At 38.4% G+C, this 27874-nt stretch overlaps 1 protein-coding gene across 1 annotated transcript; it reads left to right on the plus strand.

Annotated features, from left to right (window-relative positions):
• Window positions 1–5129: 5129 nt before the first annotated feature.
• LOC310721559 (multiple PDZ domain protein) lies at window positions 5130–27874 on the plus strand (the record flags this gene model as incomplete). The annotated part of the gene is made up of 19 exons (XM_083533343.1): window positions 5130–5301; window positions 6950–7148; window positions 9830–10132; window positions 10278–10532; window positions 10669–10846; window positions 12313–12411; window positions 13214–13273; window positions 13432–13497; window positions 13614–13788; window positions 15333–15526; window positions 15599–15690; window positions 19556–19601; window positions 19707–19778; window positions 19874–20221; window positions 21118–21201; window positions 21609–21826; window positions 27208–27355; window positions 27486–27557; window positions 27791–27874. The coding sequence occupies exons 1-19, from the start codon at window positions 5217–5219 to the stop codon at window positions 27872–27874; spliced, it is 2778 nt and encodes a 925-aa protein (XP_083389469.1). The 5' UTR covers window positions 5130–5216.

Here is a 27874-nt window from a genome sequence, read left to right on the forward strand (position 1 = left end):
TGTGTTTGATAGAGGATAGTTCTGAGTGTCATTTCATGATGCAGCAAATGTTATCAAACTGTGAAAGTTCTAGACTGCAGGCAAGCCAGTTCAGTTCAAGACTCTTCTAAAAAAAAAGTAATGCTATTGTAATAGATGCAGTATGCAGTTAGCATTGTTTTGCTCAAATATTTAAGGCCTTCCCTGAAAAATATGTTTTCTGGATGTTGCTTTAAAACCTGTATATACCGTTCAGCATTGATCTAGCCTTTCCAAATGTGCAAACTGCCTATTCAACAGGCACTAATACACTTCCATACTATTATAGATGCAGGTTTTTAAACTGACCGCTGATACCAAGCCAGATGGTCCCTCTCCTCTTTAGTCTGGAGGATGTGGGTCCATGGTTTTCATGCAGCTTTTGTAGCATTCAAATAATACACCTAAAATGTTGTTAAGAAACAGGCACAGGTCAGGCAATACACTAACAGACAAAACTAGGCACTGACAAGATCAAAAAACAAGGATAAACCAGGTCGACAACAAAGGTTGGCTTGGGAAAATGCTATGAAACAAATTTACCAAGCTTCTACTTCACATTGGTTTTGTGAATGAGATCTTTTGTGTGTGTGTGTGTGTGTGTGTGTGTGTGTGTGTGTGTGTGTGTGTGTGTGTGTGTGTGTGTGTGTGTGTGTGTGTGTGAGAGAGAGAGAGAGAGAGAGAGAGAGAGAGAGAGAGAGAGAGAGAGAGAGAGAGAGATTGAGCACAGGTGTGATGAATCAGTAGCTGGGTGATATGTGATATTGGAGTTTGGCCATGTTTGGAGGCTGGGAATAGGAATCATGGTGGAACTGAGATCTGACAAGATAAAAATGTTGCCACAGTGTTCAGTTTATATATAATTATAGTATCATAAAGTTTAACAATAAACCTTTATTTGTTACATACAACATAACAAACAATGTAACATTGTTTTTAATTAATTTCTACACATATTCAAGATCGTTAGGAAGTTGCAGTCAGAGCTTAGGTCAGCCAGGATATGGTGCCCCTGGAGCAGAAAAGGTTAAGGGCCTTGCTCAAGTGCCCAACAGTGGCAGTCTGCCAGTGCAGGGGCTTAAAGCCCTGAGCTTCTGATCAGTAACCCAGAGCCTGAATATTTTATTTAAAGTAAAATAATAATAAAATATATAAAAGTATGTTGTATAAGGTTATTAGACTTATTTAAATTTACATTTATTGTATTTTCTTGGTAGAAAACTTAAGCAGCAACTGAATAGCAACAAATTCAAGACACAAATACATTTTGAAAGCCGAGAGTCAAACAAGAAGGACGAAACAAGTATTAGACTACATTTATTTGATATAAGTGCTCATGGCTCTCAGGCCCTCAATAGCATGCATTTGTATGGGTATTGTTCATTGGGTTTTGTTGGGAACCAGTAACCCAGGCACATGCAGTCTCCAGTTACTTCACACACTTCAATAATTAATGTTGCCTGAATTCAAACTCCAACCTCTCCTTCAAACCAGAAGTACGCTAATCAGGACCTAATGAGTCTAATCCCACAGCCACACCTAAACTAAACAGGACATGTTTGCATCTCTGCTAGTGTAGATTTGTGTAGCGTGTAGATTTATTGTGTAACTTAAATGTCTACGGGAATACGAAACCGACGAGGACACACAAGCGAAGGTCATACTAGACAAAGTGATGTGATCATCTCTGCACAGCGCAGGTACATAATCTGTTTTTTGATTCTATTCACTTTCTATGAAGAATATTGTCATAAAGCTTGTTGTGGTTTTCTGAGCATTTTTTATCATATTTTATTTTAAGTAATAATGATGTCCAAATATCTGTAAACCTTTATCTTAACACATTTATTCTTATCTAAGGACACTGTGAAACCTATAGAACAAAATGTTTATCATTTGATTATCAAGGAATGAATAATGGTATCATTATAGAGCTGTATGAGTAGCTGTGTTATTTTACCATCTAACAAGAATTACACTCATGGTTAAAATTTTCTTTGAATATGTGTTTAATAAAAACATGTTTAGGTCAAGCACAAGGTCAGGTTTTTTAAGGTGGTAGTGTCAAAGTTAATAAACTGCCCTTTTATACTATTTATCTATAGTGGTAAGGTATATCTTTTAAAATGCAATAGAAACAATTCAATTAAATGCTTTAATGTTTGTGATTTTCATTTTCCCGATAATAGAAGTAGACATGCATGCCATGTAAATCTACATTCTTGAAAAATATAAGTGTCACAGAAAACCAAAAAGAGCCCAAATTGATTCCTTCAAAAGCAAAAACCTTTACATTTATTATATTAAGAGCAAAGCAACTCATCGCTTTTACAGTTGCCATGTACAAGTTCACACATACAATCTGTATATAATAAAGAAATGAAAGCATGTGCAAACCTTGTGCACTATTAACCCCCATTCAAGCATCAATTATTAAGTCACAAAGTAAGAATTTTTTTATGTTTATTTTTACTTTTAAACAAGTGAAAAATCAAGCCATGATTTTTATGCTTATTTCTAATATACTTTATTTTGAGGGAGTTACACATATGTCCACTGTAACGGACACCATGCATCAACAGTATAAAATTTTAAAACAAAAAAAGCAGATGGCATAAATAACACATAAGAACATTAAATATCAACAACAATAGAAAGAACATTTAAAAATCACATTTTATGTCTTGAAACATGATTGTTTAAAATAGCTTCTGAATATTTGTCCACTGTAGTGGAGACCATGTATAAAACGGTTAAACCGTCATACAATCTATTTAGTTTTATCCTATTCAGTCTAATCCAGTGAACCACTTTATATGAAATTGTAAATGATCAGCATTTTAGAATAATGAGTTTGAAGAACATTGTTCTTTTAAAGAGAACCTTCCATGCAATAGAAAGTTTCCATGGACATTAAATGTTCTTCGAAGAACCATATACCCATTTAAAAACCTTTATTTTAAGAGTGTAGGCATCTACCAACCATGAGTGCAAAGTAATCCCCCCCCCCCCCACAGTAAATTCCTTTGTGGTTGACTAGATCAGTTTACATGGTCCCTGACATATATTATATTCAGCTGCTTGTTTACAACAGGAGAAAGTGTTCGTTTTTCTTTTTCCACTGACCTCATTCACTACTGTCACTCTAGACCCAAAGGTTAAATTAGTGGAATATTTGTTCACAGGAGACGTGTGACTTCATTTCTTATTCACACACACTCGAGTATAGGTTACTTTCAACAATGACTACATTTGTCGAGGAAGTTCCACTCAAAAAAACATATTGAAACATCTTTCACACAGAGGCACTTTGTGTCTTTCAATAACTTTCAATGATGCGCTTTAAGGATTAGTGTTTAGAAATGTGCAAGATAAGAAAAAACATAACAGGACGGGACAAAGGCTGATAATGTAGTCTCTCTCCACAGGACATATCAAGGCAGAAAACTCAAATTGATTTTTACAAGGACAGGCCAGAACAGGAGTAAGCCATGTTTAATACCGTACATATAGTAAAAAAAAAAAAAATAAATAAATAAATAAATAAATAATAATAATAAATCTCACAGCCATTAAAACCTTAGTTGTTTACTGTAACCTCTTTAAGTAGGTGTTTTAGTGATGATTTGAACTTTTTTCCATGTTCTTTGCATTATGCAGAGCTACATTTCCCAGCAAGGGGTCTTGTGCTTGCTCTCATGTCAACACCAATCTGGAAGAGCATCGGCTATACATGCCTGCTCCAATAAACCTGAAGCCTTCCACTTAGATCAGTCAATTCTTCCTGTCATCCCATCCATATGTATGTACAGTCACCACTACAAAAGTATTGGAACAAAATATTCTGCAAGACACTGAAGACATTTTAGATCAGGCTCAAAACATGAGATTATCAGGATTTCAGCTTTGCCTCTGAGTTTAACACATCTTGATGTAAATATCATGATGTAAGTTTTAGGAAATCCAAATATCAGTAAAGCTTATATTCATCTTCTCGATTCTCAAACTCAAATGACTAGAAGAAAGCAAAAGATAATAGAAAAGGTTCTGGCTCAGCAAATAACATGCTACATTATTAGTGTTTACTTTCATCAGTCGAGACATCAGTTCGAAATGGTTCATTTTATTCAGATTGATGCTTCATGTTAACAATAATGCTGCCACATTTGATTAGTGCCACAGACTTCCAGATGTCTGTTTTAAACTAGAAGAAAGAATAAATGTATATAGTTGCCTACAGTATATATAATTTTGCTGTTATACACCTAAAAGCATTCTGCCTTTTGTTCTAAAGAAATTGTAAACAAACAAAAAAACTTTATGCAAATTTAATACCTGCAGTTCGCTCATATGAATTACAAAATAATATTTTGTTTAGAAAATGACTTTCAGAATTGGTATGATTTAGTTGGCACATTTTCACACACATACACACAGTGGAAATATAGGACAAAAATACTGCTTAATTTAGAGTTAAGTAAAAAATAAGGTTTAAAAAAGGTTTAAAAAAAAAAATGTTACCTGCAAAGAAAAACGTTACAGTAATTCATAAACCTTCTATTGGTTCTATATACAGTATTTTGTGTCTATTTTCTAAAATGTAAACTTTCTCTTATAGCTTTTTGAGAGATTTACATAGCTAAGACCATAGTAGCTTTACATTTATTAAACATCCCATAAGAGAAGGTGCAGCTGATTGTACATTTCTACACATGCAAATACTGCTATCTAAAGTGTAATTAAGCAAAAACCCTTTTTTTCATGATGTAATTGTATCGTAAAGGAAAATCTCAAGCGTCGGACACTTATGTGTAAGTTATCAATCAGTGACAGACACAGAGCTCTTTCCATTAGAGTCCCTGATCAAAGAAAAAGTGAACGTGATCATTTATCAGCTCTTCTGCTGAATATAGAGAAAAATATAATCGTGATAACGAGAAAGCAATGTTTGTTATGTTTGAGATCACAAGAAAATTAAGTCGTTATAATGAGCAAACATCTTTTGTTAAGTCGTGATCACAAAAAAAAAACACTCGTTATTTCAAGATCACAAGAAAACAAGAAATTAAAATGTTACAATATTAAAAATGTAAATATTATAATGCATGGACTTGTTGGTTTTGTGTAGCGTCACTTCCCCTTTGTCAAGATTGATGCGTACTCTGACTTATTTTGCAGAATAACTGCAGGGCAGCAGCATGGAGGCACTTTGTAAAGTCAGCGCTCATCAATCTACAGGCCTTGAGAAGACCATCACTGTGTTCAGGGGCAACGGCAGCCTGGGTATGTTTATACTGAATATGAATAATATGAATGAATATGAGTTAATATGAAATGGTAACGTTTATCTGAAAGAAAATGTAGTTTGTTTACTAAAACTTGGGCGTATTAATTGAGGTTACAAGGTTAAGCCACTTCATTTCAATGCTGATAGATTTTATTGTGTTGCCCAAAGGCTATTTTGGAAATTACACTGCTATATCTACAAATCTGCTCCTTTCATCATTCTTTGAGAGCATCTAATTAGACTTTTGTCTTGAAAAATAGATTAGAATGTAGAACTATCTACATGTTAAGTCATGTCTTTCAATGAATTGTAAGACTTCTCCCTCATGAAAAAGATGTCAGGCTATGTATGTTTAACTATTGGTTATTGTATGTCAACTATTTTTCATGCATGTGAATGTTAATTGGTCTTGAGAAATTTGAAAGCTGGGAATTGTTTAGTTCACACATCATTTTAATGTTTTACAATTACAATAGCTCCCATTAGGGGTCGCCACAGCGGATCATCCGTCCCAATACCACTCTGTCCTCTACATCTGCATCTTTTAAACCGAATACCTGCATGTCTTCCTTCACCACATCCATGAACCTCCTCCTTGGTCTTCCTCTTTTCCTCCTTCCTGGTGGCTCTATTCTCAGCATTCTCCTACCGATATACCCCATGTCCCTCCTCTGCACATAACCAAACCATCTCAATCTCGCTTCCCTCACCTTATCCTCAAAACGTCCTATATGCGCTGTCCCTCTAATAAACTCATTTTTAATCCTGTCCATCCTCATCACTCCCGAAAACCTCAACATCTTCAGCTCCGCTACCTCCAGCTCCACCTCCTGTCTTTTACTCAATAATAAGCAGATAATAATATGTTATTAATTAGATGATACTGGAGCAAATGTTATCATCATTTGTTGTGTATTTATTTGTATTTTTTCATCTTTCTCTAAAGATTTACATTGATTCGGTGGATTAAGCTTGATGTGGTGTGGTTTTGCTGCACTGTATTTTCAGACTGTGATGTGCTTTATTAATGAATAGACTATGTTGTTATCTAGCGTATATTTTTTTTCTTGCAATTATTAAATAATATCTTTTAAACGTTTTTAGAGCCATAATATATTTTTGATATAATTTTGATGTGAACAAAAAAAACTTCACTGTAAATGTGCTAACATAACATGAATTAAGATAGTAAAAGTGTATGTAATTTATTTCATAAAGTAACATGAAGTAACACAGCTGAATGTTTAAAGCAGCTTTGCCTGCTAGCTAACATCGAAAAAATTTGCATTAGCATTTTATACATCTAGGTACATCTTAAGTATATTCAATTATTTAAGCTGCACTGTAAAACTTATCTGTCATTCCTACCAATGCTCAATAATGTTTTTTGTTTTTCATACACATTTTGTGTAAACTCTAGAAACTGATGTGTGTAAAAATCTCAGGAGTTCAGCAGTTCCTGAAATACTCAAACCAACAACCATATTACGGTTAAAGTCACATAGATCACGGCTTGTCTTTCATTCTGAAGTTTGATGTGAATGTTAAATTAAACTCTTTGACCTAGTGTGTGTGTGTGTGTGTGTGTGTGTGTGTGTGTGTGTGTGTGTGTGTGTGTGTGTGTGTGTGTGTGTGTGTGTGTAGGTATGACAGTGAGTGCTCTAAGAGATGGATCAGGCGTATTTATACGCTCCATGGTTAATGGAGGTGCTATAAGTAAAGATGGCAGACTGAAAGTGGGAGATGGAATCATATCCTTCAATGGAGAACCCACCACCAATCTTACAAGCACAGCGGCAAGAGCTATGCTACGCAGACATTCACTTATTGGACCTGAGCTCAGGTATGCACACATGTGCAGGGAAACTTTATACCACACCATACTGCACATGGACACTTTAAGGACAATCACTAAATCACTTTAATTTGTACTGTTAAAATCTGCAATACGCATCCACCCCAGTCTAGATTTAAATCAAATCAAATTAAATCAAATCAAATTTTATTTGTCACAAACACATACATACAGAGTACAACATACAGTGAAATGCTTTTTATGACGGTCCGGCATGAGGGAATAGGATGTGGAGAAAATAAACCAAGAAAAAGAAGGCAGATAAATAAAGACATTAACTGTATAATATATAAAAAATTTCAGCGATTACACTTACTCACAGTTTCATTTCGTCTTTTTCTTTTCACCAATTTAATCATATTTTTAATAATAAAAATAGTTCAATAGTTCAAATCAATGAGATTATTTGGGAATGATTAGGTAGAAAATCTTTTGCATGCATCATTAAGCTATCTTTGAGAATATCCATAGGAAGGTTTAAATGCTTTTAGCAATCACAAAATGATGGAATGTTTTTTCCATTTTATCAGTTCCTCAACAGGATCCACATTTTACATTCAATTGCCGATAAATTCAATCCAATTCATTTTTAATTGTATAGGGCTTTTAACAATGAACATTGTCTCAAAGCAGCTTTACACAGATGATGTGGTGATTAAAAATGAATATGTTCTTTATAAGTGTAAGTTTGTACCTGATGAGCGAGCCGGTGGCGACTGTGGCAAGGAAAAACTCCTTGAGATGGCATAAGGAAGAAACCTTGAGAGGAACCAGACTCAAGAGGGAACCCATCCTCATCTGGGTTACACCGAATGTCCATTTAAAGCAGATATACAATGTTGCAGGGTGCAGTGATGATGATCAGAAGCGAAAAGTAGTCCTGAGTCAATGTAGGAGACTGTTGACATTAACTACAGTCCAATCCATCCTCAAAGCTCCCGTTCTTACTTCAGAATTTCATGAAACCACCCAAGGTGTTGATGAGAAACCGTCCCAAGCTGCACAGAGTGGCCTCCAGTCGAAGAGAACACTATCCAGACGCAGGCCTGGACGAAGTGGGAAGATCCACGTAGGGGAGAGGGGCAGGAACAGTGGTCACTGGAGCCTCAGGAGAATGTTTAACTCGACTGAGAGAGAGAGAGAGAGAGAGAGAGAGAGAGAGAGAGAGAGAGAGAGAGAGAGAGAGAGAGAGAGAGAGAGAGAGAGAGAGAGAGATGGGTGACAGAAGGAGAAGGATATGGATTATTAAGTGTTCTTATTGTTGTAAGAAAGTTAATGTCACTGTGCAGTTTGGACTCCAGCAAGACTCGCTATAGCAACGTAACTACAAGGGAGAACCAGAAGGTAACACAGACATGAGGGATCTCTGGGATAAGAGACGACCCACCACACCTCCATCAACAAACCTGAGTGAACGTGTGAATGTGACGGGACGACAGCATACAAATATCCCAGTTCACCAAACACTCTATATCCATGTTCCCTCCAGATCTGTGCTTTTACCTGAGAAAAAATCTACTGATCAAAGGCTTGTCTAAATAAATACGTTTTCAACCTCGACTTGAACACTGAGACTGTGTCTGAGTCCCGAACACTGATAGAATGGCTGTTCCATAACTTCAATAACCATTATGTGAGGAACCAACAGATAGCCAGCACCTTTTGATCTAAGTAGGCGTGGAGGATCATACTGGTAAAGAAGTTCACTCAGATACTGCGGTGCGAGACCGTTAAGTGCTTTATACGTCAATAGTAGTATTTTAAAATCAATGCGAGATTTGATTGGGAGCCAGTGTAGACTGATTAAAGCAGGAGTGATGTGGTCATAAGATTACAGTCTAATAAGAACAAATCATGCCCCAGATATGTGATCATATTGCCATGCATGAAAGCTCCCAGAATTTCATGCACCCTGTGTATGTTTAAAGCCCTTAATAGGTGCAAAAAATAAATAGCCTATAAGACAGAGAAAGGTGTACATAATTATGTAAATACATTTTTTATTTGAATTCTGTTGTAAAAATAAGGTTCAAGAAAGAGTTCACCTTACATTATCGGTTTGAATGCTGCTATTTTTAGCTTTGCTATGGATTTTGTTAAATAAAAAAATGAAAGTTTTAAAATGCAGCCACTGTGTTAAAAAAAATGAACAAAAAAGTGCTAATTAACTCTCATTTGCTGCGTTGCCACAAAGAGCAAAATCATTTATGCCACTGCATTTTATCTCAAAGACAATCTCAGTGACAGTTCAGTGTCAAAGCTTGTCATTTAATATGTTAACTTCTAGCTGAATTCCTAGTATAATACCCTTCACCCATACTCATAAACTCCAATGTAATGCACAGGGTCACAAGCTTGTAGCAACCTCCTTTCCTCAGTTTTCCCTGCTTTATTGCACCCATTTCAACCCAGAAAGGGTTGATGTGCAACAGAGCTCCCAATGATTCAAAAGAAAAGTGTCTGGAGATGAGTGAATTTAAATCCTGACAATGCCCCAGCCATCTGTGGCCAGGAGTCTAAGAGAGCAAAACTGGGCATGATCACCTGTGAGCTCATGTTTTTGGAAAAGCGAAGATCATTTCTGTATCTGTCTATGTCTATTATATCTTACATTTACTGCCAATTCATTCAGTACATTTATTTTATCTTATCTTATCTTATATTGGCAGTGTGACTTATGTACCTGCTACATTTTATGACATACACCGAGCCATCCAATTAAAACAAGCTGCTGAGACAAGCCAAGCTTCCATCATCCATTCAAAACATGAGCACAAACTGGACCAAGACACCGTCATCCAATCGAAACAGGAAATGAAACTAAACCAAGACTCCATCATCCAATCGAAACAGGAGCCGAAACTAGAAAAAGCCTCTGTCTTCCAATCAAATAAGGAAATGAACCTGAGCAGAGACCCTGCTTCCCAATCATTTAAAGGGCAGAAACCTCATGACACAGCTTTTTCAAAGAGGTAAGCAAAATGGAAAAAGAAAAACTTATTCACAAAAATGCATTTATTCAAAATGATTTAGAAATTTTAACAAGTTTAATATTTTATTTTATTTTGTAAAATATTATGCTGCATTTTTAAATATTTATGATGTATGCATTTTCAGGGAAGGTATTCCAGAACTAGCCAAACTTCAGGAGGAAGGAGGAAGAGTGATTGAAAAGAACTGCAGACAACAAGAGAAGGAACAGGCTGAAAAAAATCTTCTGAGATACAGACATAACAGAGAGAGACAAGACAAACAGGAAAGTGAGGCAAGAGACAGAATACTTTCACTGCAAACAAAGGGATGGAGAATAAAAGTGACAGAGGACAAGAGGCAACGAAGTGATGAACAGGATTCATGGGGTCATCCCAGGAGGTATGATTTAATTTATATTTCTCATCGATTCTAGTGATTTTAAAAATATAATAATAATAATAATAATAATAATAATAATAATAATAATAATAATAATAGCTGTGGGTGGATTTTACCCAACACTTTTTTCTTTCAGAGTAACACTGATCAGGACAAATGGAGAAAGTCTTGGCATCAGTGTGTTCGGGGGGCGAGGTATGGGCCATCGTCTCAGCAACGGAGAAATTCGGCGGGGCATCTTTATAAAACACATCTCTGAGTGCAGTCCAGCAGCCAGAAACAACATGCTGACACCCGGAGATCAGATATTACAGGTGCGTAGAGAAGCCACTCAGGTACACTGGGATGCTCTGGTCTTCTAAAACGCTGTAAATATTCATGGGCTGTTACCGATCATAATATCATAAAGGCAATACCCCGATAGAATCGATTTATATCATGATTATTACAACCCCAATTCCAAAAAAAAGTTGGGACACAAAAATACAACAAAGGACACACAGAACTGTTGAGCAGTTAGAATACTGGATTCAGACACCTATTGATCACCATTCTTCTCCCAAAACTTCTCCCAGCAACTTGTCTCCTCAATTCCCAGATGTATACGGACAGCAGACGTGATGCTACACAGTGGTAAACTTGTCCCAACTTATTTAGACCAGTTGTAGTTCTTAAATTCAAAATGGCCTTTTTTATTTCTTGAAAATGGTTGAAACATTTTATATGTTTTTTCTTTTACTATGAATAGAATATGGATTTATGAGATTTGCATTCTGTTTTTTTTACATTTTCACAGCGTCCCAACTTTTTTGGCATTGGGGTTGTATTTCAGTGTGTGCAATAATATTTTGGCTATTTATTATTTAGCTCTAGAAATACAAAAGAAAGAGAAGAAACAAGCAAAATACAAACTATTCCATTTACTTTTGTTTATTGCTATATCACATTAGAGGTGGAAGGGGATCTGACATTAACTTAAAAAAAGAAAAACACTTTCAGCCTTCACATTTTTTAGCTGATCACATTTGGAAGGAGACTATTAAGCTTTTGAAAGCATCATGGCTGTCAGAAAAGGCCTTTTTTGTTTCCCAAGGTGAAACGTAGCATGTATTCTAGCAGCAGTCCTTGAGGTCTAATTATGAACTTTAATAATGTTCCTCTATAAGCATGCAGGTCTAATTAATAAGCCCTTGAAGCTAGCACCACAATGACAGGCATTTTTACATTGAGTACTTTTTAAATCCTTTTTCTGTTTCCTGAGTGTCATGGACAGCCAGGACAGTTACAAATACAGGTTAGGCAGCTTTCTTTAAAGCACAGGCTAACAAATGCAAAATGTAGCACAGGTTTAAAATCAGAAAAAGCAGCAACAAATCAGATAATTTGGCAAAGAGGATAAACAGGATGAGAATGAGGGCAGAAACATGAATCAAATTGGTCAGAACAAATAACACTGTGTTTCTATGCATGCAAAGTATATGCTCAGTCTTGTCCTTATGCACGTAACATTTAATACTCTCTCCGTTTCTGTTTTTGCAAAGTATACGCTGTAGTTTGCTCATGACTTATTCCATATATCTGGTTTATTACTTATGATCATCAGGTCTGGTTACTGATGCACAATAAATAAACTCATAAACATAAACAACATATTAGATGTATCAGACTGACACCAAGTATTTTGTGTGTGTGTGTGTGTGTGTGTGTGTGTGTGTGTGTGTGTGTGTGTGTGTGTGTGTGTGTGTGTGTGTGTGTGTGGAGGTTTATAACTGCGTTCTAGGTTGGAGGTGTGGATGTGAGTGATTTCACGCATAAAGAAGCAGTAGAGGTGATTCGCCAGGCAGGGGACAAAGTGGAACTTGTAGTGCAGAGCCCACAGGTAACACACATCACTTATACAACAATCAGGCATTACATTATGACATTATAACATTATGACTGGTGAAGTAAATAACACTGATTATCTCTTCATCATGGCACCTGTTAGTGGGTTGTATATATTAGGCAGCAAGTAAACATTTTGTCCTCAAAGTTGATGTGTTAGAAGCAGGAAAAATGGGCAAGCGTAAGGATTTGAGCAAGTTTGATGACTGCCAAATTGTGATGTCTAGACAACTGGGTCAGAGCATCTCCAAAACTACAGTTATTGTGGGGTGTTCCTGGTCTGCAGTGGTCAGTATCTATCAAAAGTGCTCCAAGGAAGGGAGCTAGTGTAGCTCAAATTGCTGATAAAGTTAAGTCTGTTAATGTTTGACAGGTCACGAGTGTTTTGGCAGGAAAACTATTTTAAGCAGGTGGCCGTAATGTAGCACAGTGTTTATGGCTCTGGGTTACTGAGCAGACGTTTGAGGGATTAAGGCCTGGTATTGCCAAGCTGCCAGTCTTGGGGCCCTTGAGCAAGGCCCTTAACCCTCTGTGCTCCAGCGGCTCTGTATCAGGGTGGACCCTGTGCTCTGACCCCAGCTTCCCAACATCACTGGGATATGTGAAGAAAGAATTGCACTGTGCTGTAAAGTACAGGTGATGAGGATAAAACACATTTATTTGTAATATGTTTCAGGTGTATAACATGGATTTATTACTATTCCTACACCTAAAATCTCATTCACATCTAATTTCAGTTTGAAGGTTTTTGCAAAATGAGAATTAAAGGATGTTTTAAAGTGCACATTTTCTTCCAGGTCCAGGTTTCAGACCTTGTCACAAGCATTGAGGAACAATCAGTGCAACACAATCACTTGGTATGTTTGTTTTCTTTTGTAGTGTGTGTGTGTGTGTGTGTGTGTGTGTGTGTGTGTGTGTGTGTGTGTGTGTGTGTGTGTGTGTGTGTGTGTGTGTATGTGCTGTAACACTATGCGAAGGGTTACATTTATATTTTTTTCTTTTTTTTGTCCTGTAGATGTGTGAAGATGCCAGCAGTCTATGCCTCTCCTCATACAATCCCCTCAGTCCCTTCCCATATAAGGTTTAATACAATCTTAACAGCTAAAGACAAGTTATGCATTACCTGTGGTTTGGAATAGAAACAAGAAAATTGTAAATTAAAAATAAATAAAATGCAGGTGTATCCATCTCTGCTAGCTTACAGGGAACAGTTTGTTGAAAAAGCCTCCACTACACCCACCTCCACCTCCCTTAAGGGTCCCCTCAGGGCCTGTCAGCCTGTTAACAGATGGAGGCAAAAATGTTTTAGAAAGACTGAGTGGGCCATCAGAGAGTACACAGCACTGCCGACAGGGACAAGTGTCACACTGGGGTACGTGTACGTGTGTGTGTGTGTGTGTGTGTGTGTGTGTGTGTGTGTGTGTGTGTGTGTGTGTGTCTTGTCTATGTGGGAACAGTAACATTTTCAGCACTTTCAATCATGGTTTTAAGGCTTTCCAAAGGTTCGAAACAAGTCCGTTATTTCTGTCGATCAAAATAATGTACACTGTGAAGTCAAGTGTAGTAGTAATTACACTGTACGACAAGTAAAAAAAAAAATAGCCAGTCTTCATTTAGACCATGTTGATAGATAAATGGGATATCATCTATCAACCGACATGTGAATGTAACATTCCAGTTGTCCTTTTATATATTTGAAATAAGGAGGAATCCAATTTTTTTTTATGTTGGACGGAAACGTAAGCACAGGCTAACATTTGTCTGTACAGTACATAACAAAATAATAAACTAATCTAGCATTAGGAGGCATAATAAACATTTAAAATCCTAATAAAATCTCCAATGTAATACTGGAAGTCAGTCCATCCGATGTCATTTTCTGTCACAGACAGATCCGGCCCCACATTAAAAAAAGAACAAATTATGTGGCCCTAACAGAGAAATGTTTGGAGACCCCTGGTATATAGTCACTAAATCTCACTATAAATCTATACTCAGATTCGTGCATTTGGGTGATGTGGATTAGAATATGTTGTAGGATTCTGTTTTATATATATATCTCAAATTTCTGGTCTGGGTTTCTCATTGTTACTGGAGTGTATGGTATTATTATTAAGGAACAAAACCACACACAACTCTCCACAGAGAACAAGAGCTCTCATAGCCTTCAGAAAAAACTGCTGTAGATGTGTACGTATTTAAATCATAAATCAATCGCTCCATTACCTAATTTTCCACCATCATGTTAAGGCAGAGAAGATTTCAAATAATTGGCAAAGTGTCCAGTCTTAAACAAATGCATTAACAATGTTAATAAGAGTTAATTAAAAATAAGTACGAATAAAAGTTGGAGCTGATGACATGGATTTTGCAACAGGAAAATTATCCTAAACTTGCAAGTGAATCTAACAAAGAATCACTGAAAATGAAGACTAGGCCTATTCCATAACCCCAGGTCTAAATCCTAAACATTTACATTTACATTTGTGGCATTTAGCAGACGCCCTTATCCAGAGCGACGTACAAAAGTGCTAAACCCAGGTCTAAACAAAGCCCAGGTCTTAATCCCATTGTAATGTTGCTGGGGGTTTTAAAAAGGTTGTGCATGCAAAAGTTGATCCAGCATTGCACAGCTGACAGGATTCGGCATGAAAAAGTACATTGGCAAAAATTTCTCCCAAGATTTCTCCCAGTACATGTTGGAAACTGGTAGGCACACCTACATAATGCTGCTTCTAACAAAGAGCGACAATTTCTAGTTCCTGGAGCGAGGAGTGTACATGCCATTGTTGCCTTCCAAAATGCTTATATGTACATACATTTTAACTGAAGATAAAATAATAACAGATATTGTACTAGTTATGGGGTGCACTCACCTTTTTATTCAACCAAGTCTGATTTTCAATGTGTGTGTAGGTGCTATGCTGCAGAAGTATGGTAGTTTGCCTGGTGAGCTGAAATTAGTCGAGCTGGACTGTAGCACACACAGATCTGGTCTGGGAGTGTGTGTGTCAGGAAGCAGAAATGGAAGAATTACAGTCTCAGAGCTAAAACCAGACGGAGCAGCCGCTGCTGATGGGCAAATCAGCGTGGGAGATGAGCTGTTGGAAGTGAGGGCCATAACCTCTAGCTTAACTGTAGGTTTTACAGCTTACTAGTTTTTACTGTGTGTTCTTTTTTAGATAAATGGGCAGGTTTTATATGGACGGAGTTTCCAGAATGCAGCAGATGTGATCAGCAGTGTTTCATCTAGAGTTAAGATTGTACTGTTCAGGTAAAAACAACACACAGACACACACATACACAGACTAACACAATGCACAATATCCAAAAATCATTCTGTCTTCAAAATTCTTTCTTTCACAAAAGTCTTTCTTCCCATGCAGAAGAGTTCTTCTTACACCAAAGCAATTTACTGTTGTTTTCCTACTTTTCAACTATTTACAAAGAACGTCACTAGGTTACGTATGTAACCCTCGTTCCTTGAGTGAATGGGACGCTGCGCTGAAACGCTTTGGGAATGCCTCTCATTGTTCACGCTTTGAATCACGTGTAAAATCGGGCCAATAGGCAAGTTGTGACATCATCAGCGGGCGACGGCACGTAAACCAGACAAAATGGGTTAGCGATGGTTGCGACATTAGCTTCTGCTAAAGGAGAAGGTAAGCACTGCAGAGATGCAGGGAGTATGGCCTGTTGACGAAGAGTGATGATTCCTCAGGGAACTAGGGTTACATACATAACCTAGTGACGTTCCCTTTAAGGAACTCAAGCTGCGTTGAACCCTCTTAAGGAAGGAAATTGCCAGAAGAAAAGCGGTCTTAACCGACAGATACCTAAGGGCCATCTTAGCCAAGGGTTCAAAGGTGAGCTCAGATAGAGCCGCCAGTACAATAGCCAAGTCTCACACACACCTCCGGGTGCCGCATAGGAAACGTGTCATGAGGGGGTGTTTCCCCAGCGACTGCCCCGAGAGGTACAATAAGCCACGATAGCGGACACATAAACCTTTAGGGTTGATGGAGCCAATTCTGTGGCACCCTGTTCCTGCGAAAACTCCAGAACTGAACCAACCGGGCAGTTGACTGGGTGCAACTAGTGGTGCTCACACCACGTGGTGAACAGATGCCATCTAGCGGCATACAACCACCTCGTGGAGGGAGCTCTGGAACGGAGGATAGCCTCCACTACCTCAGTAGAGAGTACAGCTGCTAGGAACTGTGCCCCCTCAGTGGCCACAGCCACAGCTTCCCTAACTCTGGGCAGGGATGAACCAGGGTTCCCCCTGCCTCTGAGAGGAGATCCCTGCTGGAAGGAATTTCCAAAGGAGGTCCCTCGAGGAGGGACAGCAGGTCCATGAACCATGGTCTGCCCGGCCAACGAGGTGCCACCAGGAGGAGAAGCCTCGTCCACGTCTGCACCATGGCGTCCAGCCCAAGTGGGGTTTGATGAGAGAGAGAGAACCAGAGGGGACATTGTGAAGTCTCCTGAGTCGCAAACAGATCCTCCTGGGCTCTGTAATATCTCTACCATAGAGATATTATCCATTCCACGAAAGAGCCTTGCCTCGAAATGGCATCTGCTCTCCAATTTAAATGGCCCGGGATATACACCGCTTTTAACGAGAGGAGTTTTCCCTGGAGCAACAGGAGGATCTGCCATGCCAGCCTGTACAGGTGACAAGACTGGAGACCCCCCTGGTGGTTGATGTACGAGACCACCGACGTGTTGTCCGTACAGACCAACATGTGGTGATCTCTCAGGTCTTGGAAGAAGTGTTTTAGTGCCAAAAACACAGCAATTATCTCCAGGCATTTTATTTGCCACGAGAGATATCGCACCGACCTTGGGCAGAGGGGCCACTTATGACCGCTCCCCACCTCATCAGGGATGCATCCATTGTTAGCATTATGCAACAAAAAGGAGCTCCCAGAACGGAGACAGAAAAATCTTCCATATTCTTTACATATTTCTAAGGCTCGAAGGGCTTGCCGAGAGACCTTGAAAATATGGAGTGGATTGCCTTTTCCGGGAGAACCCTCTGCCTTTGAGCCACCACTGGAGGGGTCTCAAATGGAATAGGCCAAGTGAGATCACATTGGACGCTGCCGCCATGAGACTGAGCAGCCTCTGGAACTGCTTCACATTAAGTGACTGGCCTTTGTTTACTCTCTTGACTGCCGAGAGGATGATTTCGATCTGGGCAGGAGACAATTGTGCCCGCAACACGGTGGAGTCCCGTGAAAGTGGTTCTCTGCAGAGAAGAAAGCTGAAGGAGCCATCCAGTGGAGTGAGACAGTGCTCTGAGACACGTCTTGTGGGAGAGCTAACAGTCGGGCCTCTGGTGGTGTCGAGGAGGTACGAGCACCGTGTAATGAGGTTTAATACGCCCTCCTCGAAATAGGGAGGTCTGATTGTCAGCAAAGGTACCAGAACACCTCGGTGTGCAGGTCAGGAAAAAACGGTAGGCCCTGGGGCAGAGGCTGTGCTGTGGGATGCAGGTAACGCTCATCCAGCTTGCTGGGAATGCATTGCTTCCACTTCTTATTGGGCCAAGCTATCTCTACTTAGCGACGGCCCATGTTACTACCTCCAGGAGCTCCAGAAGAAGGAACCATCGAAGCGAGTGCTTTTCCCGGGGAACGGGAGCTCGGCCCAGCAGGGGAGGCTGGAGAGGACTCGTCCGTCTCCATGCCTTCTGCAATGTCGGTCCGACTCAGCAAGAGCGAAACCTGAGCCTGGAGGTGAAATCACTCTCCTCGAAGAGTGCTTTCCGGGAGCGGATCGTGCGCATCGAGTGAGCCGATTGAGCATGTTCAACTCCCAAGCAAACAACACAAAGCTCATTTGTGTGTCCCCCCCGTAATAAAACAGGGGCAAGGAGAGACACACATGCAAAAGTTTGCTTGCTTTTTTGCCATTGCTTGCACAGATTCACACACAAAGTGCTTACCTGAACAAACAGAAGTTAATGTTGCTACCATCGCTCACCCATTTTGTAGCTTCCTGGTTTACGCCATGTCGCCAGCCAATGACGTCACAACTTGGCTGGATATTGGCTGGATATTACACTTGATTTAAGGCGTGTACATGCTAGGTGTTCCCAAAGTGTTTTAATGCAGCTCAAGTTCCTGAAAGGGAACATCCACATGTGAATCAAATAGAATTCAGTCGTAAGCAAACTACAGTAGTTCCCATTATCAGTCGTCATTTTCTGTTGTTCTAATTAGAAACAAACGTGATGGAATCTCATACCATACCTGTTAAACAAACATTACCTAACAGAAAACATCATATCAGAAACATGTTTCTGTGGGTTGAATAATGTGATTTATTATTATTATTATTATTATTATTATTATTATTATTATTATTATTATTATTATTATTAGCAGTGGAGAATTCACCAAATAATCCTTGTCAATTAATTGTTTCTGTGGAATTGATAAAAGAATGAGTTCACTATAAAACAGCTGTGATTTGCCATACATTTACATTAAAGGCTTTTGGCAGACTGTTTATTAGGACCCAAACTAACAATACCATCCTGTTAAAACTATGTTGAGAGAGAAATTACAAAAAGAAAACTTGTTTTATAAGAAAAAAAGAGGTGCTGATTTAACAACCTTTCGAAGACGCAGGTCTTCAGAAGTCGGTCAACGCCGCCACTACTATCCGAGCTGCTGTTATAGAAAATTAATCAATGACTGGTTGTTCAAAGAAAACAACCCTTAATTAGGATCAAGAATTTAAATGGTGAAACAGCCCTGTGTTAAACAGTTAAATAAACATCACACAGTAACTCAACCCTTTTACTTAGAAACTAGAAAAGAAATAGAGAAACTACTTACCTTTTCTTCTAGTATTTTTTCTGCTTTTTCAATTAATGTTTGATTTCTAAATATTTAAGGCATACGTGTAAACTATCATCAAGGAAAAAAACACTAAAAAATAAATACAATCATTAAATCATCAAACAAGCAAATACACACACATTTTATATATATATATATATATATATATATATATATATATATATATATATATATATATATATATATATATATATACATTTTATTTGTTTTATTACATTTTTAATTAGTTTGACTTTATATATATATATATTCCTGACACTTCAGGAATAGGACTGCACTACAGAACTCAGCAACAGGAGCTTTAATTGAGGTAACATTCACAAGCACTCTTGTCAAATTAAAATAGCAATTCGAATAGAATAATCAGTGAACTGTGCTTGGTATGATGATCTGAGTCGTGATCTGTTATGATTAGGCAGAAAACCACACCATCACATCACCCACGGATAAAAATAAAGAACCAAAGCATGATGCACCTGTGAATCAGGTAAATAAATCAAATACAGATTTAACATAATGTACATACAGATCAATGAAACATCTCCCTCATTCTTTTTTTCTCATTCTTCTTTTCTCAAAAAGAGCCACTGTATCAATCCTGCCATTTCCATTGCCTTATCCAATCACAACCCTTTAAATAACCCTACCCCATCCTTCTCTCAGATCACACCATCCAGTCACGTTCCCCCCTCAGCTCACAACACAGCAGTTGGTTATACACATAGTTTTCACCATAAGCAATCCAACTGCAGTTCCTTGATCAATCCCTCTGCCTCTGGAATACAGAGCCCCTTCTACTGTTCTGCATGCAGTGTGAGATCAGACCCCCTGACATGCCCCATCATCCCAGGCTGCATAAACATCATCGACATCTGTAAAGGACACTTAAGTCTGGGTCTTACCATTGTGGGTGGCTGCAACACATTACTGGTGAGAATTTAGAGGCTTCACTCAATAATAAATTAACACAACTTAAAGGCAATTTATACTATATTTTTAAATGCTATTAATATTAATAATACAACCCAAATTCCAAAACATTGGGATACTGTGCAAAATGTAAATAAAAACAGAATGCAATGATTTGCAAATCTAATAAATGTATATTCTATTCACAATAAAACAAACAAAAAAACATTAAATGTTTAAACTGAGAATATATTCCATTTTAAGAAGAAAATAAAAAAGTGAATTTTGTATTCTGTCACATACTATGTACTATCATGTCTATCTTGGAACAACTGAGTAGATCAGTTGCTGAAGTTTTGGAAAAAAGAACGTTTCCCATATGTGTCCAAAACAGGATTTTAGCTGCTCAACAGTTCTGGTTGTCTTTTGTCGTATTTTTCAGTTCATGATGCGCCAAATATTTTCAAATGGTGAAAGGTCTAGACTGCAGGTGGGCCACTTCAGCACCCAGAATTTTCTACTATAAAGTCATGCTATTGCACAAGATGCAGTATGTGGTTAGCATTGTCCTGCTCAAATATGCAAGGCCTTCAAAGCATTTGTTTCTAAGACCTGCATATAGGTTCAGCATTGATGGAGCCTTTTCAAATGTGCAACCTGCCCATTCCACAGATGGTCCCTCTACTATTTAGTCCCGAGAACATGGTGTCCATGGTTTCCAAGAACAATTTTAAATTTTGATTTAAGACATGTTGCAGCCATTAAATTCTAAATCATTGCATTTTATTATTTACGTTTTACATAGTGTCTCAACTTTTTTAGAAGTGGGGCTGTATAACTAATTTGTTTTCTAAAACTTGAATCTCTCTTGACCTCAAATTGTATCTGTTCTGACCCTTCATCTTACTCACTCTCAGGGAGCGATTCTAATTCATGAGGTGAATGAAGGAGGTGCTGCTCATCGAGACGGGAGATTGATGGCAGGGGATCACATCCTTGAGGTATTTATAATTATCCCGGAAACAATACATCAATCACTATTATATAATCACTATAGAAGTATTCACACCATCAAGACACAATAAACTGCCACCATATGGAACGGTTTAGCACCAAATGTGTGATCGTTATATAAGTATAGCAAATTTAGACCTAAAAATAAAAAGGGATTTTTCTTGTGTTTATCTTAACTACATATCGCAACAAAACACAAGTCTAGTATTACACATCTCTCTTTAAGGCCAGCCATGTGTAAAAAAATAAAATAAAAAAAAAATGTTTTTGTCTAATAACAGACAGTTCATTACATTGGCTCTATGCCATACTAGTTGACTCATATGAACTTAGATACTGAATAATTGAATTGTATTGAATATTTTTTTTTTACCTCACACCCCTTTTTGGACAGGTGAATGGGATGGACCTGAGAATGGCTAGTCATGAGGAGGCTCTAAGTGTCCTGCGCTTGAGTCCCCAACACGTACGTCTCTGTGTGTACAGAAACACTTTGACACATACCGTTCACAGCCAAGGTACACACACTCATGAGGACACGTGGAACCTTTTCACTGTCGACCTGCAGTTACAACCAGGGCAGGAGCTGGGCCTGAGCATTGTGGGTAAAAGGTATGCACAATATTCATGTGTAGATTTGATCAGACAGTTAGTAGGATTATTATTTCATGAACAATGCACAATAATGCATAAAACCAGAAAGCTGTTTTGTATCAGTAAGCAATGCATGGTTTCAAGTTCCAAATGCTCTGATACCTTCCCAGGACGGATTATTCCATTTGAAAGTTTTAACCTTAAGCAAGCTTCTATTGCAGCATGAGTATTCTTAAAGATGCATGCAGGCAGTCTTGTTGCCTTTCATGAATATAAAAATACTGCCATATTTGGACTACTTGTTTCTAATAGTTCACATCATGGAACATCCACCCTCACTTTTTGCTCAGTTTCACTATGTGCTCAAGTCAAGTCAAGTAGGCATTTATTGTCATTTCAACCATATACAGTGCAGTACACAGTAAAACAAAACAACGTTTCCCCAGGACCACGATGCTCTTTCAGACAACATAAATGAACTGAAAGGAACACAGAACTACACAAACCTCAAAACTAACAACATAACATGCACATGTGGAACATTTCTGCAAACAAAAATAGACAACTTAATACAAGGAGAATGTGACAGTCAAAACAGTAAACACAGTGACACTGTAGCATTGACTAGTACTGTTTGAAAGTTTTGTGCAAATGGATTGTCCATATCAAAATAAATACTGTACATGTAAACATGGAGTTCTATCAGCGGAAAATGAAATGTTTGTGCAAAACAGAATTTTTCTTGTTCTTGATGTGTGTCAGTCCAGTCCCTTCATACTGAAGACTCGAATGGTTTGTGAAAGAAACTGTTACACAGTTGGGGGACTGAAAGCTTTGGCATCTTCTTTCAAGAATGCAGGAGAGTGAAGAGTGTGTGTGAGGGGTGTGTGTTGTCAGCCACAATGCTGGTAGCTTTACAGGTGCAGCATGTGGTGTAAATTTCCAAGATCTTCACAGCGGAGCCGTTAATTTTCAGCAGGGAGTGATCACTACGTGTTGTTCTAAAGTCAACAACCATCTCTTTTGTTTTATCCACATTCAGAGACAGGGTGTTGGCTTTACACCATTCTGTTAGGCTCTTTACTTGATCTCTGATGCTGAGAGTAACACTTCTCTGTAACACTGAATGAGGTCACACAATTCACCTGTTTGAGATTTGAAGAAAATGCTAGCAATGCCATCACCTCATGAGCTGGTTGGAATTATGGAATTTTCAGAAGTAAATAACAGCCTGGGACTAAACCCCAAATAACATAAGATGGACACAAGTGCTAACTTTCCAAAGATACAAGGGTCATGAAAAACGGTCCACCTCAAAGCAGTTCCTCATTCGAGTACGATGGTTGCTAGGGAAGCTTTCTATAGAGGGAAGTAAACTGGTGCCACACAAAGCATTTGTGACCCGAATGTGAGAATAGAACCCATCAATCAGCTGGAATTGCAGGAATTCTCAAGGATTCACTTCTAAAACACCACTACATGCTGTTCAGATAATATTGTAATAGTCAAACAGTCACCAACAAGGCACAAAACACCATCAAGACTAGAAAAGAGCTCAGAAACTGGGGTCTACATGGGGAAAGGTTATTCCACAGCTTCCACCCTCCCTGGACCCCATGCAGTTTGCGTATCGTCCAAACCGTTCCACGGACGATGCCATCTCCACAACCCTCCATCTGGCCCTCACCCACCTGGATAACAAGGACTCATATGTACGAAAGCTGTTCATTGACTTCAGTTCAGCATTCAACACAATCATTCCTCAGCACCTGATTGAGAAGTTGAACCTTCTGGGCCTGAACACCTCCCTCTGCAACTGGATCCTGGACTTCCTGACTGGGAGACTTCAGGAGAGCACAGAGCAACCAATCTCCACTGATTATTGATGGATCCTCTGTGGAGATCGTCAAGAGCACCAAATTTCTTGGTGTTCATCTGGCAGACAACCTCACCTGGTCACTTAACACCAGCTCCATCACCAAGAATGCCCAGCAGCGTCTCTACTTCCTGAGAAGGCTGAGGAAAGCCCACCTCCCTCCCCCCATCCTAACCATGTTCTACAGAGGGAACATTGAGAGCATCTTGAGCAGCTGCATCACTGCCTGGTTTGGGAATTGCACCGTCTCGGATCGCAAGACCCTACAGAGGATAGTGAGGACAGCTGAGAAGATCATCGGAGTCTCTCTCCCCTCTATCATGGACATTTACACCACACGCTGCATCCGCAAAGCAAACAGCATTGTGGACGATCACACACACCCGTCACACACACACTTTTCACACTCCTACCATCAGGAAAACGGTTCAGAAGCATTCGGGCCGTCACAACAAGACTTTGTAACAGTTTCTTTCCACAAGCCATCAGGCTTCTCAATACACAGAACTGAAACAACTCGCACACACTCACTCACTCACACTCACTTAAATGTCTGTTACCGAACTGTACAACCTGGACTAAACACAATCATCACTCATCTCGATCCACTCCACCACCATTTATCTATTTATTATTATTTATACTCGCACCTTGTACTACTGTAGAATGTTTACATGCTGTCTTTGCACCTTTGTATTCAGTATAATGTTTACATGCTGTCTTTGCACCTCCTTGCTGCTATTTTTTTTTTGCACTACATTGTTCTGTTCTGTTTGTATTCTCTCCTGGGTATAGTTTTTACATTTCTCCTTCACAGTACTGTATAATCAAGTATACAGCAGGTTTACTAGTCGGCGCTATACTTGGTTTTTTGTCTTTTGTCTTGTCTTGTGTTGTCTGTCTGCACTGTCTGTCTGTACTGTTTCTTTGTTTGTACTGTTTGCACCAGGTTGCACTCGATACACTTTATGTTTGTGTTGTAGCTCTATGCTGCTGTTGTTCAGTGTAGCACCAGGGTTCCGGAGGAACGTTGTTTCGTTTTTACTGTGTACTGTGTACCACTGTGTATAGTAAAAAATGACAATAAAAGCCTCTTGACTTGACTTGACTTGACTTGACTTCCAGATTCCAGATTGCCACAGTTACTAAAATCATGCTTAGACTCACAGTCTAAAGTACCATTTCCTTTCCTACTGTTGTTTCCAGTGGTGGACAGTAATGAAGTAAATGTAATTTGTTACTGTACTTTTTTTTTTCTGTTCAAGTATTTTTATTTGGGAACTTTAACTTTACTTTACTATCACTACATTTCAAAGTCAAATATCGTACTTTTACTCAAACTATTGAGCCACAAATCAGGGTAGAGCGAGCATTCTGTTGATCTTGTTCTGATTGCCGCTTGATGGTATCTACTTAACATACAACAGTTCAACAACAGGCAAAACATTTTGAAAGGAATAAATGAACTCGCCACAGCACCTGTGACCTTATTTGCGTAAATTTTTATTTTAAGTTGAAAAGAAGCTTTGGGGCTCATTATAATTTGAATAGATCAGTGTTTAACTCATTAAACCCATTATAATAATAGACTGGTGTGCTAAGTAATATTAGAGTCTTTTCACATAAACTAAGTTGATCAAGCAAAGAGTCGTGTGACAAAAATGATAATAAGACAATATAGCCATAATATATCAAAGTACTTTGGATACTCAAGTACATTTCAAAGCAAGTACTTTTCTACTTTTACTCAAGTGAAAGTATAAAGGAAGGAATTTTACTGTAACTTAACTACATGGTTTGTGTACTTTGTCCACTGACACATTGCAAATAACGGAGCTATCAGACCTCAGAGTCTCATCACTGGACATGTCCCAAATGAATAGAAAGATTTGTGCCTGTAGGTATAGGTTTGGCACCTCATACTGAAGAGCAAGGGACGAGAACTATTCCACCATGCACTAGTGTAAATACTGGGATTTCTGGACAGGTGAATGTCAAAAGCTACACTGAATCATCTCGATTTAACAAGTAGCAGCAGTGTGTCACAGCACCATGGATGGGCTGATAAAAGCTCACAAACTTGTCACCACCTCTCTTGTAGAAGCAAGGTGAACTTGTCCATAATGCTCCCCTAAAAGCCCAGTGAGAAATCTCACTGTTGTAGTGCAATCCCTTAAGCACTCTGCTAATACGCCATTGGAGGATATCAAATTTAAATGGGTCCTGATTTATTTATTTTTTTCCTGGCAATTACATGAAACAGATTGGGAGGACTTGTACATGCCTTGCATGCACTGGTAGCCAGATGGGTTTGGAATGACCTTGTGGCTGAAGGTTTTTTTTTTTTTTTTGTTAAACAAGTTATTGATTTCTCATTGATCCATGAAAGGGAACCTGTTGGGGAGAAAACATAGAGCAGCTCTGGGAATGGTCAACCGATATGGGATTTTTACGGCCGATGCCAATTTTGAGAAAGCAATCTGGCCAATTGGCCAAAATAAGGCCAATAAACTGTAATTCATATAAATGAGTTCCATGCAGAAACTCTGTGAAACTAAATGCATTTATTATGCATTATATTTATAAGATTATCTAAGGCACATAAAAAATATTTACTAGTTAAGACATTTAGACAAATAAAAAAAGCAGCTTCAACTTCTGAGACTTGACTTGTTTCTGCTAAAACGTCTTCAAAAAATAAATATATATAAAATCTAAACAAAATGTAAATAAATGAGGTAACACTTCAATAAACACGGTTTAGTGCAGCTTTTTCATGTCTCCTAAACTATTCCCACTGGGGATTTGTTTTCTGTTCAGCCATCAGAATAGTCACATTACACATTACAAATTACTGTTTATAATTACATTTTTAATCAATGAACAAATAAATATTCATAAATTAATATCAAAATAGTGTGTATTTCTATGTATTTTATGTACAATACATAGTTAATAACAAAACACATAGTTTGTTTACAAAATAACAGATTGTGTTACTTTAAATAGAAGATCATTTGTGAATCATTTGTGAAAAAAAAATATTTAGCCTTTTTTTTTTCATTAGTTTTGATGTAAAAAACTTGCAGGCATAACATTATGGCATTATAACATTATGACCGGTGAGTGAATAACACTATCTCTTCATCATGACGCCTGTTAGTGGGTGAGAAATATTAGCCAGCAAGTGAACATTTAGTCATCTTGTCTTAAAGAAGAAGCACTAATGTACGATCTGGCATCATAATCTGTTTTGAAAAACGTTTGCCAAATCTAAAGCTCGGCCAATGCTAATAATTTAAAGATTCCAAATATCGCCCAATAAATCGACCACGGGCGATATATCAGTCAACCACAATAGAAACTGAGCAAAGGTGGGTGGTGGATGTCACAAGTTCTTAGTCGGGACAAGGTTTAATGGAAACAACACTAAATCATAACAAATAAGACAAAACATGGACCATTTCAATACTTTGTGGTAATGTCTATGGTTATGACCGCTGTGTGTGTATATGTGTTGCAGGAATGACACAGGGATATTCGTATCTGAGATAAGTCAGGGAGGGGTTGTTGAATCAGACAGGAGACTTTCACTTGGTGATCAAATTCTGTCTGTAAATGGAGAGGACATCCGAGCTGTGACTCAAGACTACGCCCGCACACTACTACAGGTGTTACTCATTCACTTACACAGTCACTTTTTACAGTACATTTAACACACAATAGCGCTGTTCATTTTATACAATAAAGTTCATACAGCAAATGATCAGGCTACATCATTACTGGGTCTGTGGGTTTCAGAAGTGCAGTGGGGCAGTGATGCTGGAGGTAGCACGTTTTAGAGCTACTCCATATTATTCATACGAGTGCCAGGTAAGGAACATGATACTGTCATTCCAAACTGCTTCACTGTCTTTAACCTTTGTAATTACTTAAGTAAATGCAGAACATGTTTACAGTATAGGAAAATAAGTATCAAACACTGTTTTGTATTTAACAAACAAACTGTATAGCCAAATTTTGTGAACATCTGACCATTACACTCACATGTGGACCTTACAAATGTTGCCTGTGAAATGTGGGTCACGTCTTACACAATTGAGCAGGACAATGCCCAAACGCACAAAACAGGGCCCATTAAGACAATGGAGAGTAAAAATACTCAAATGGCAGAACTTGAGTGGCCTTGA

The sequence above is a fragment of the Silurus aristotelis genome (assembly GCF_946808225.1).
Source record: "Silurus aristotelis genome assembly, chromosome: 27".
NCBI classification, from domain to species: domain Eukaryota; kingdom Metazoa; phylum Chordata; class Actinopteri; order Siluriformes; family Siluridae; genus Silurus; species Silurus aristotelis.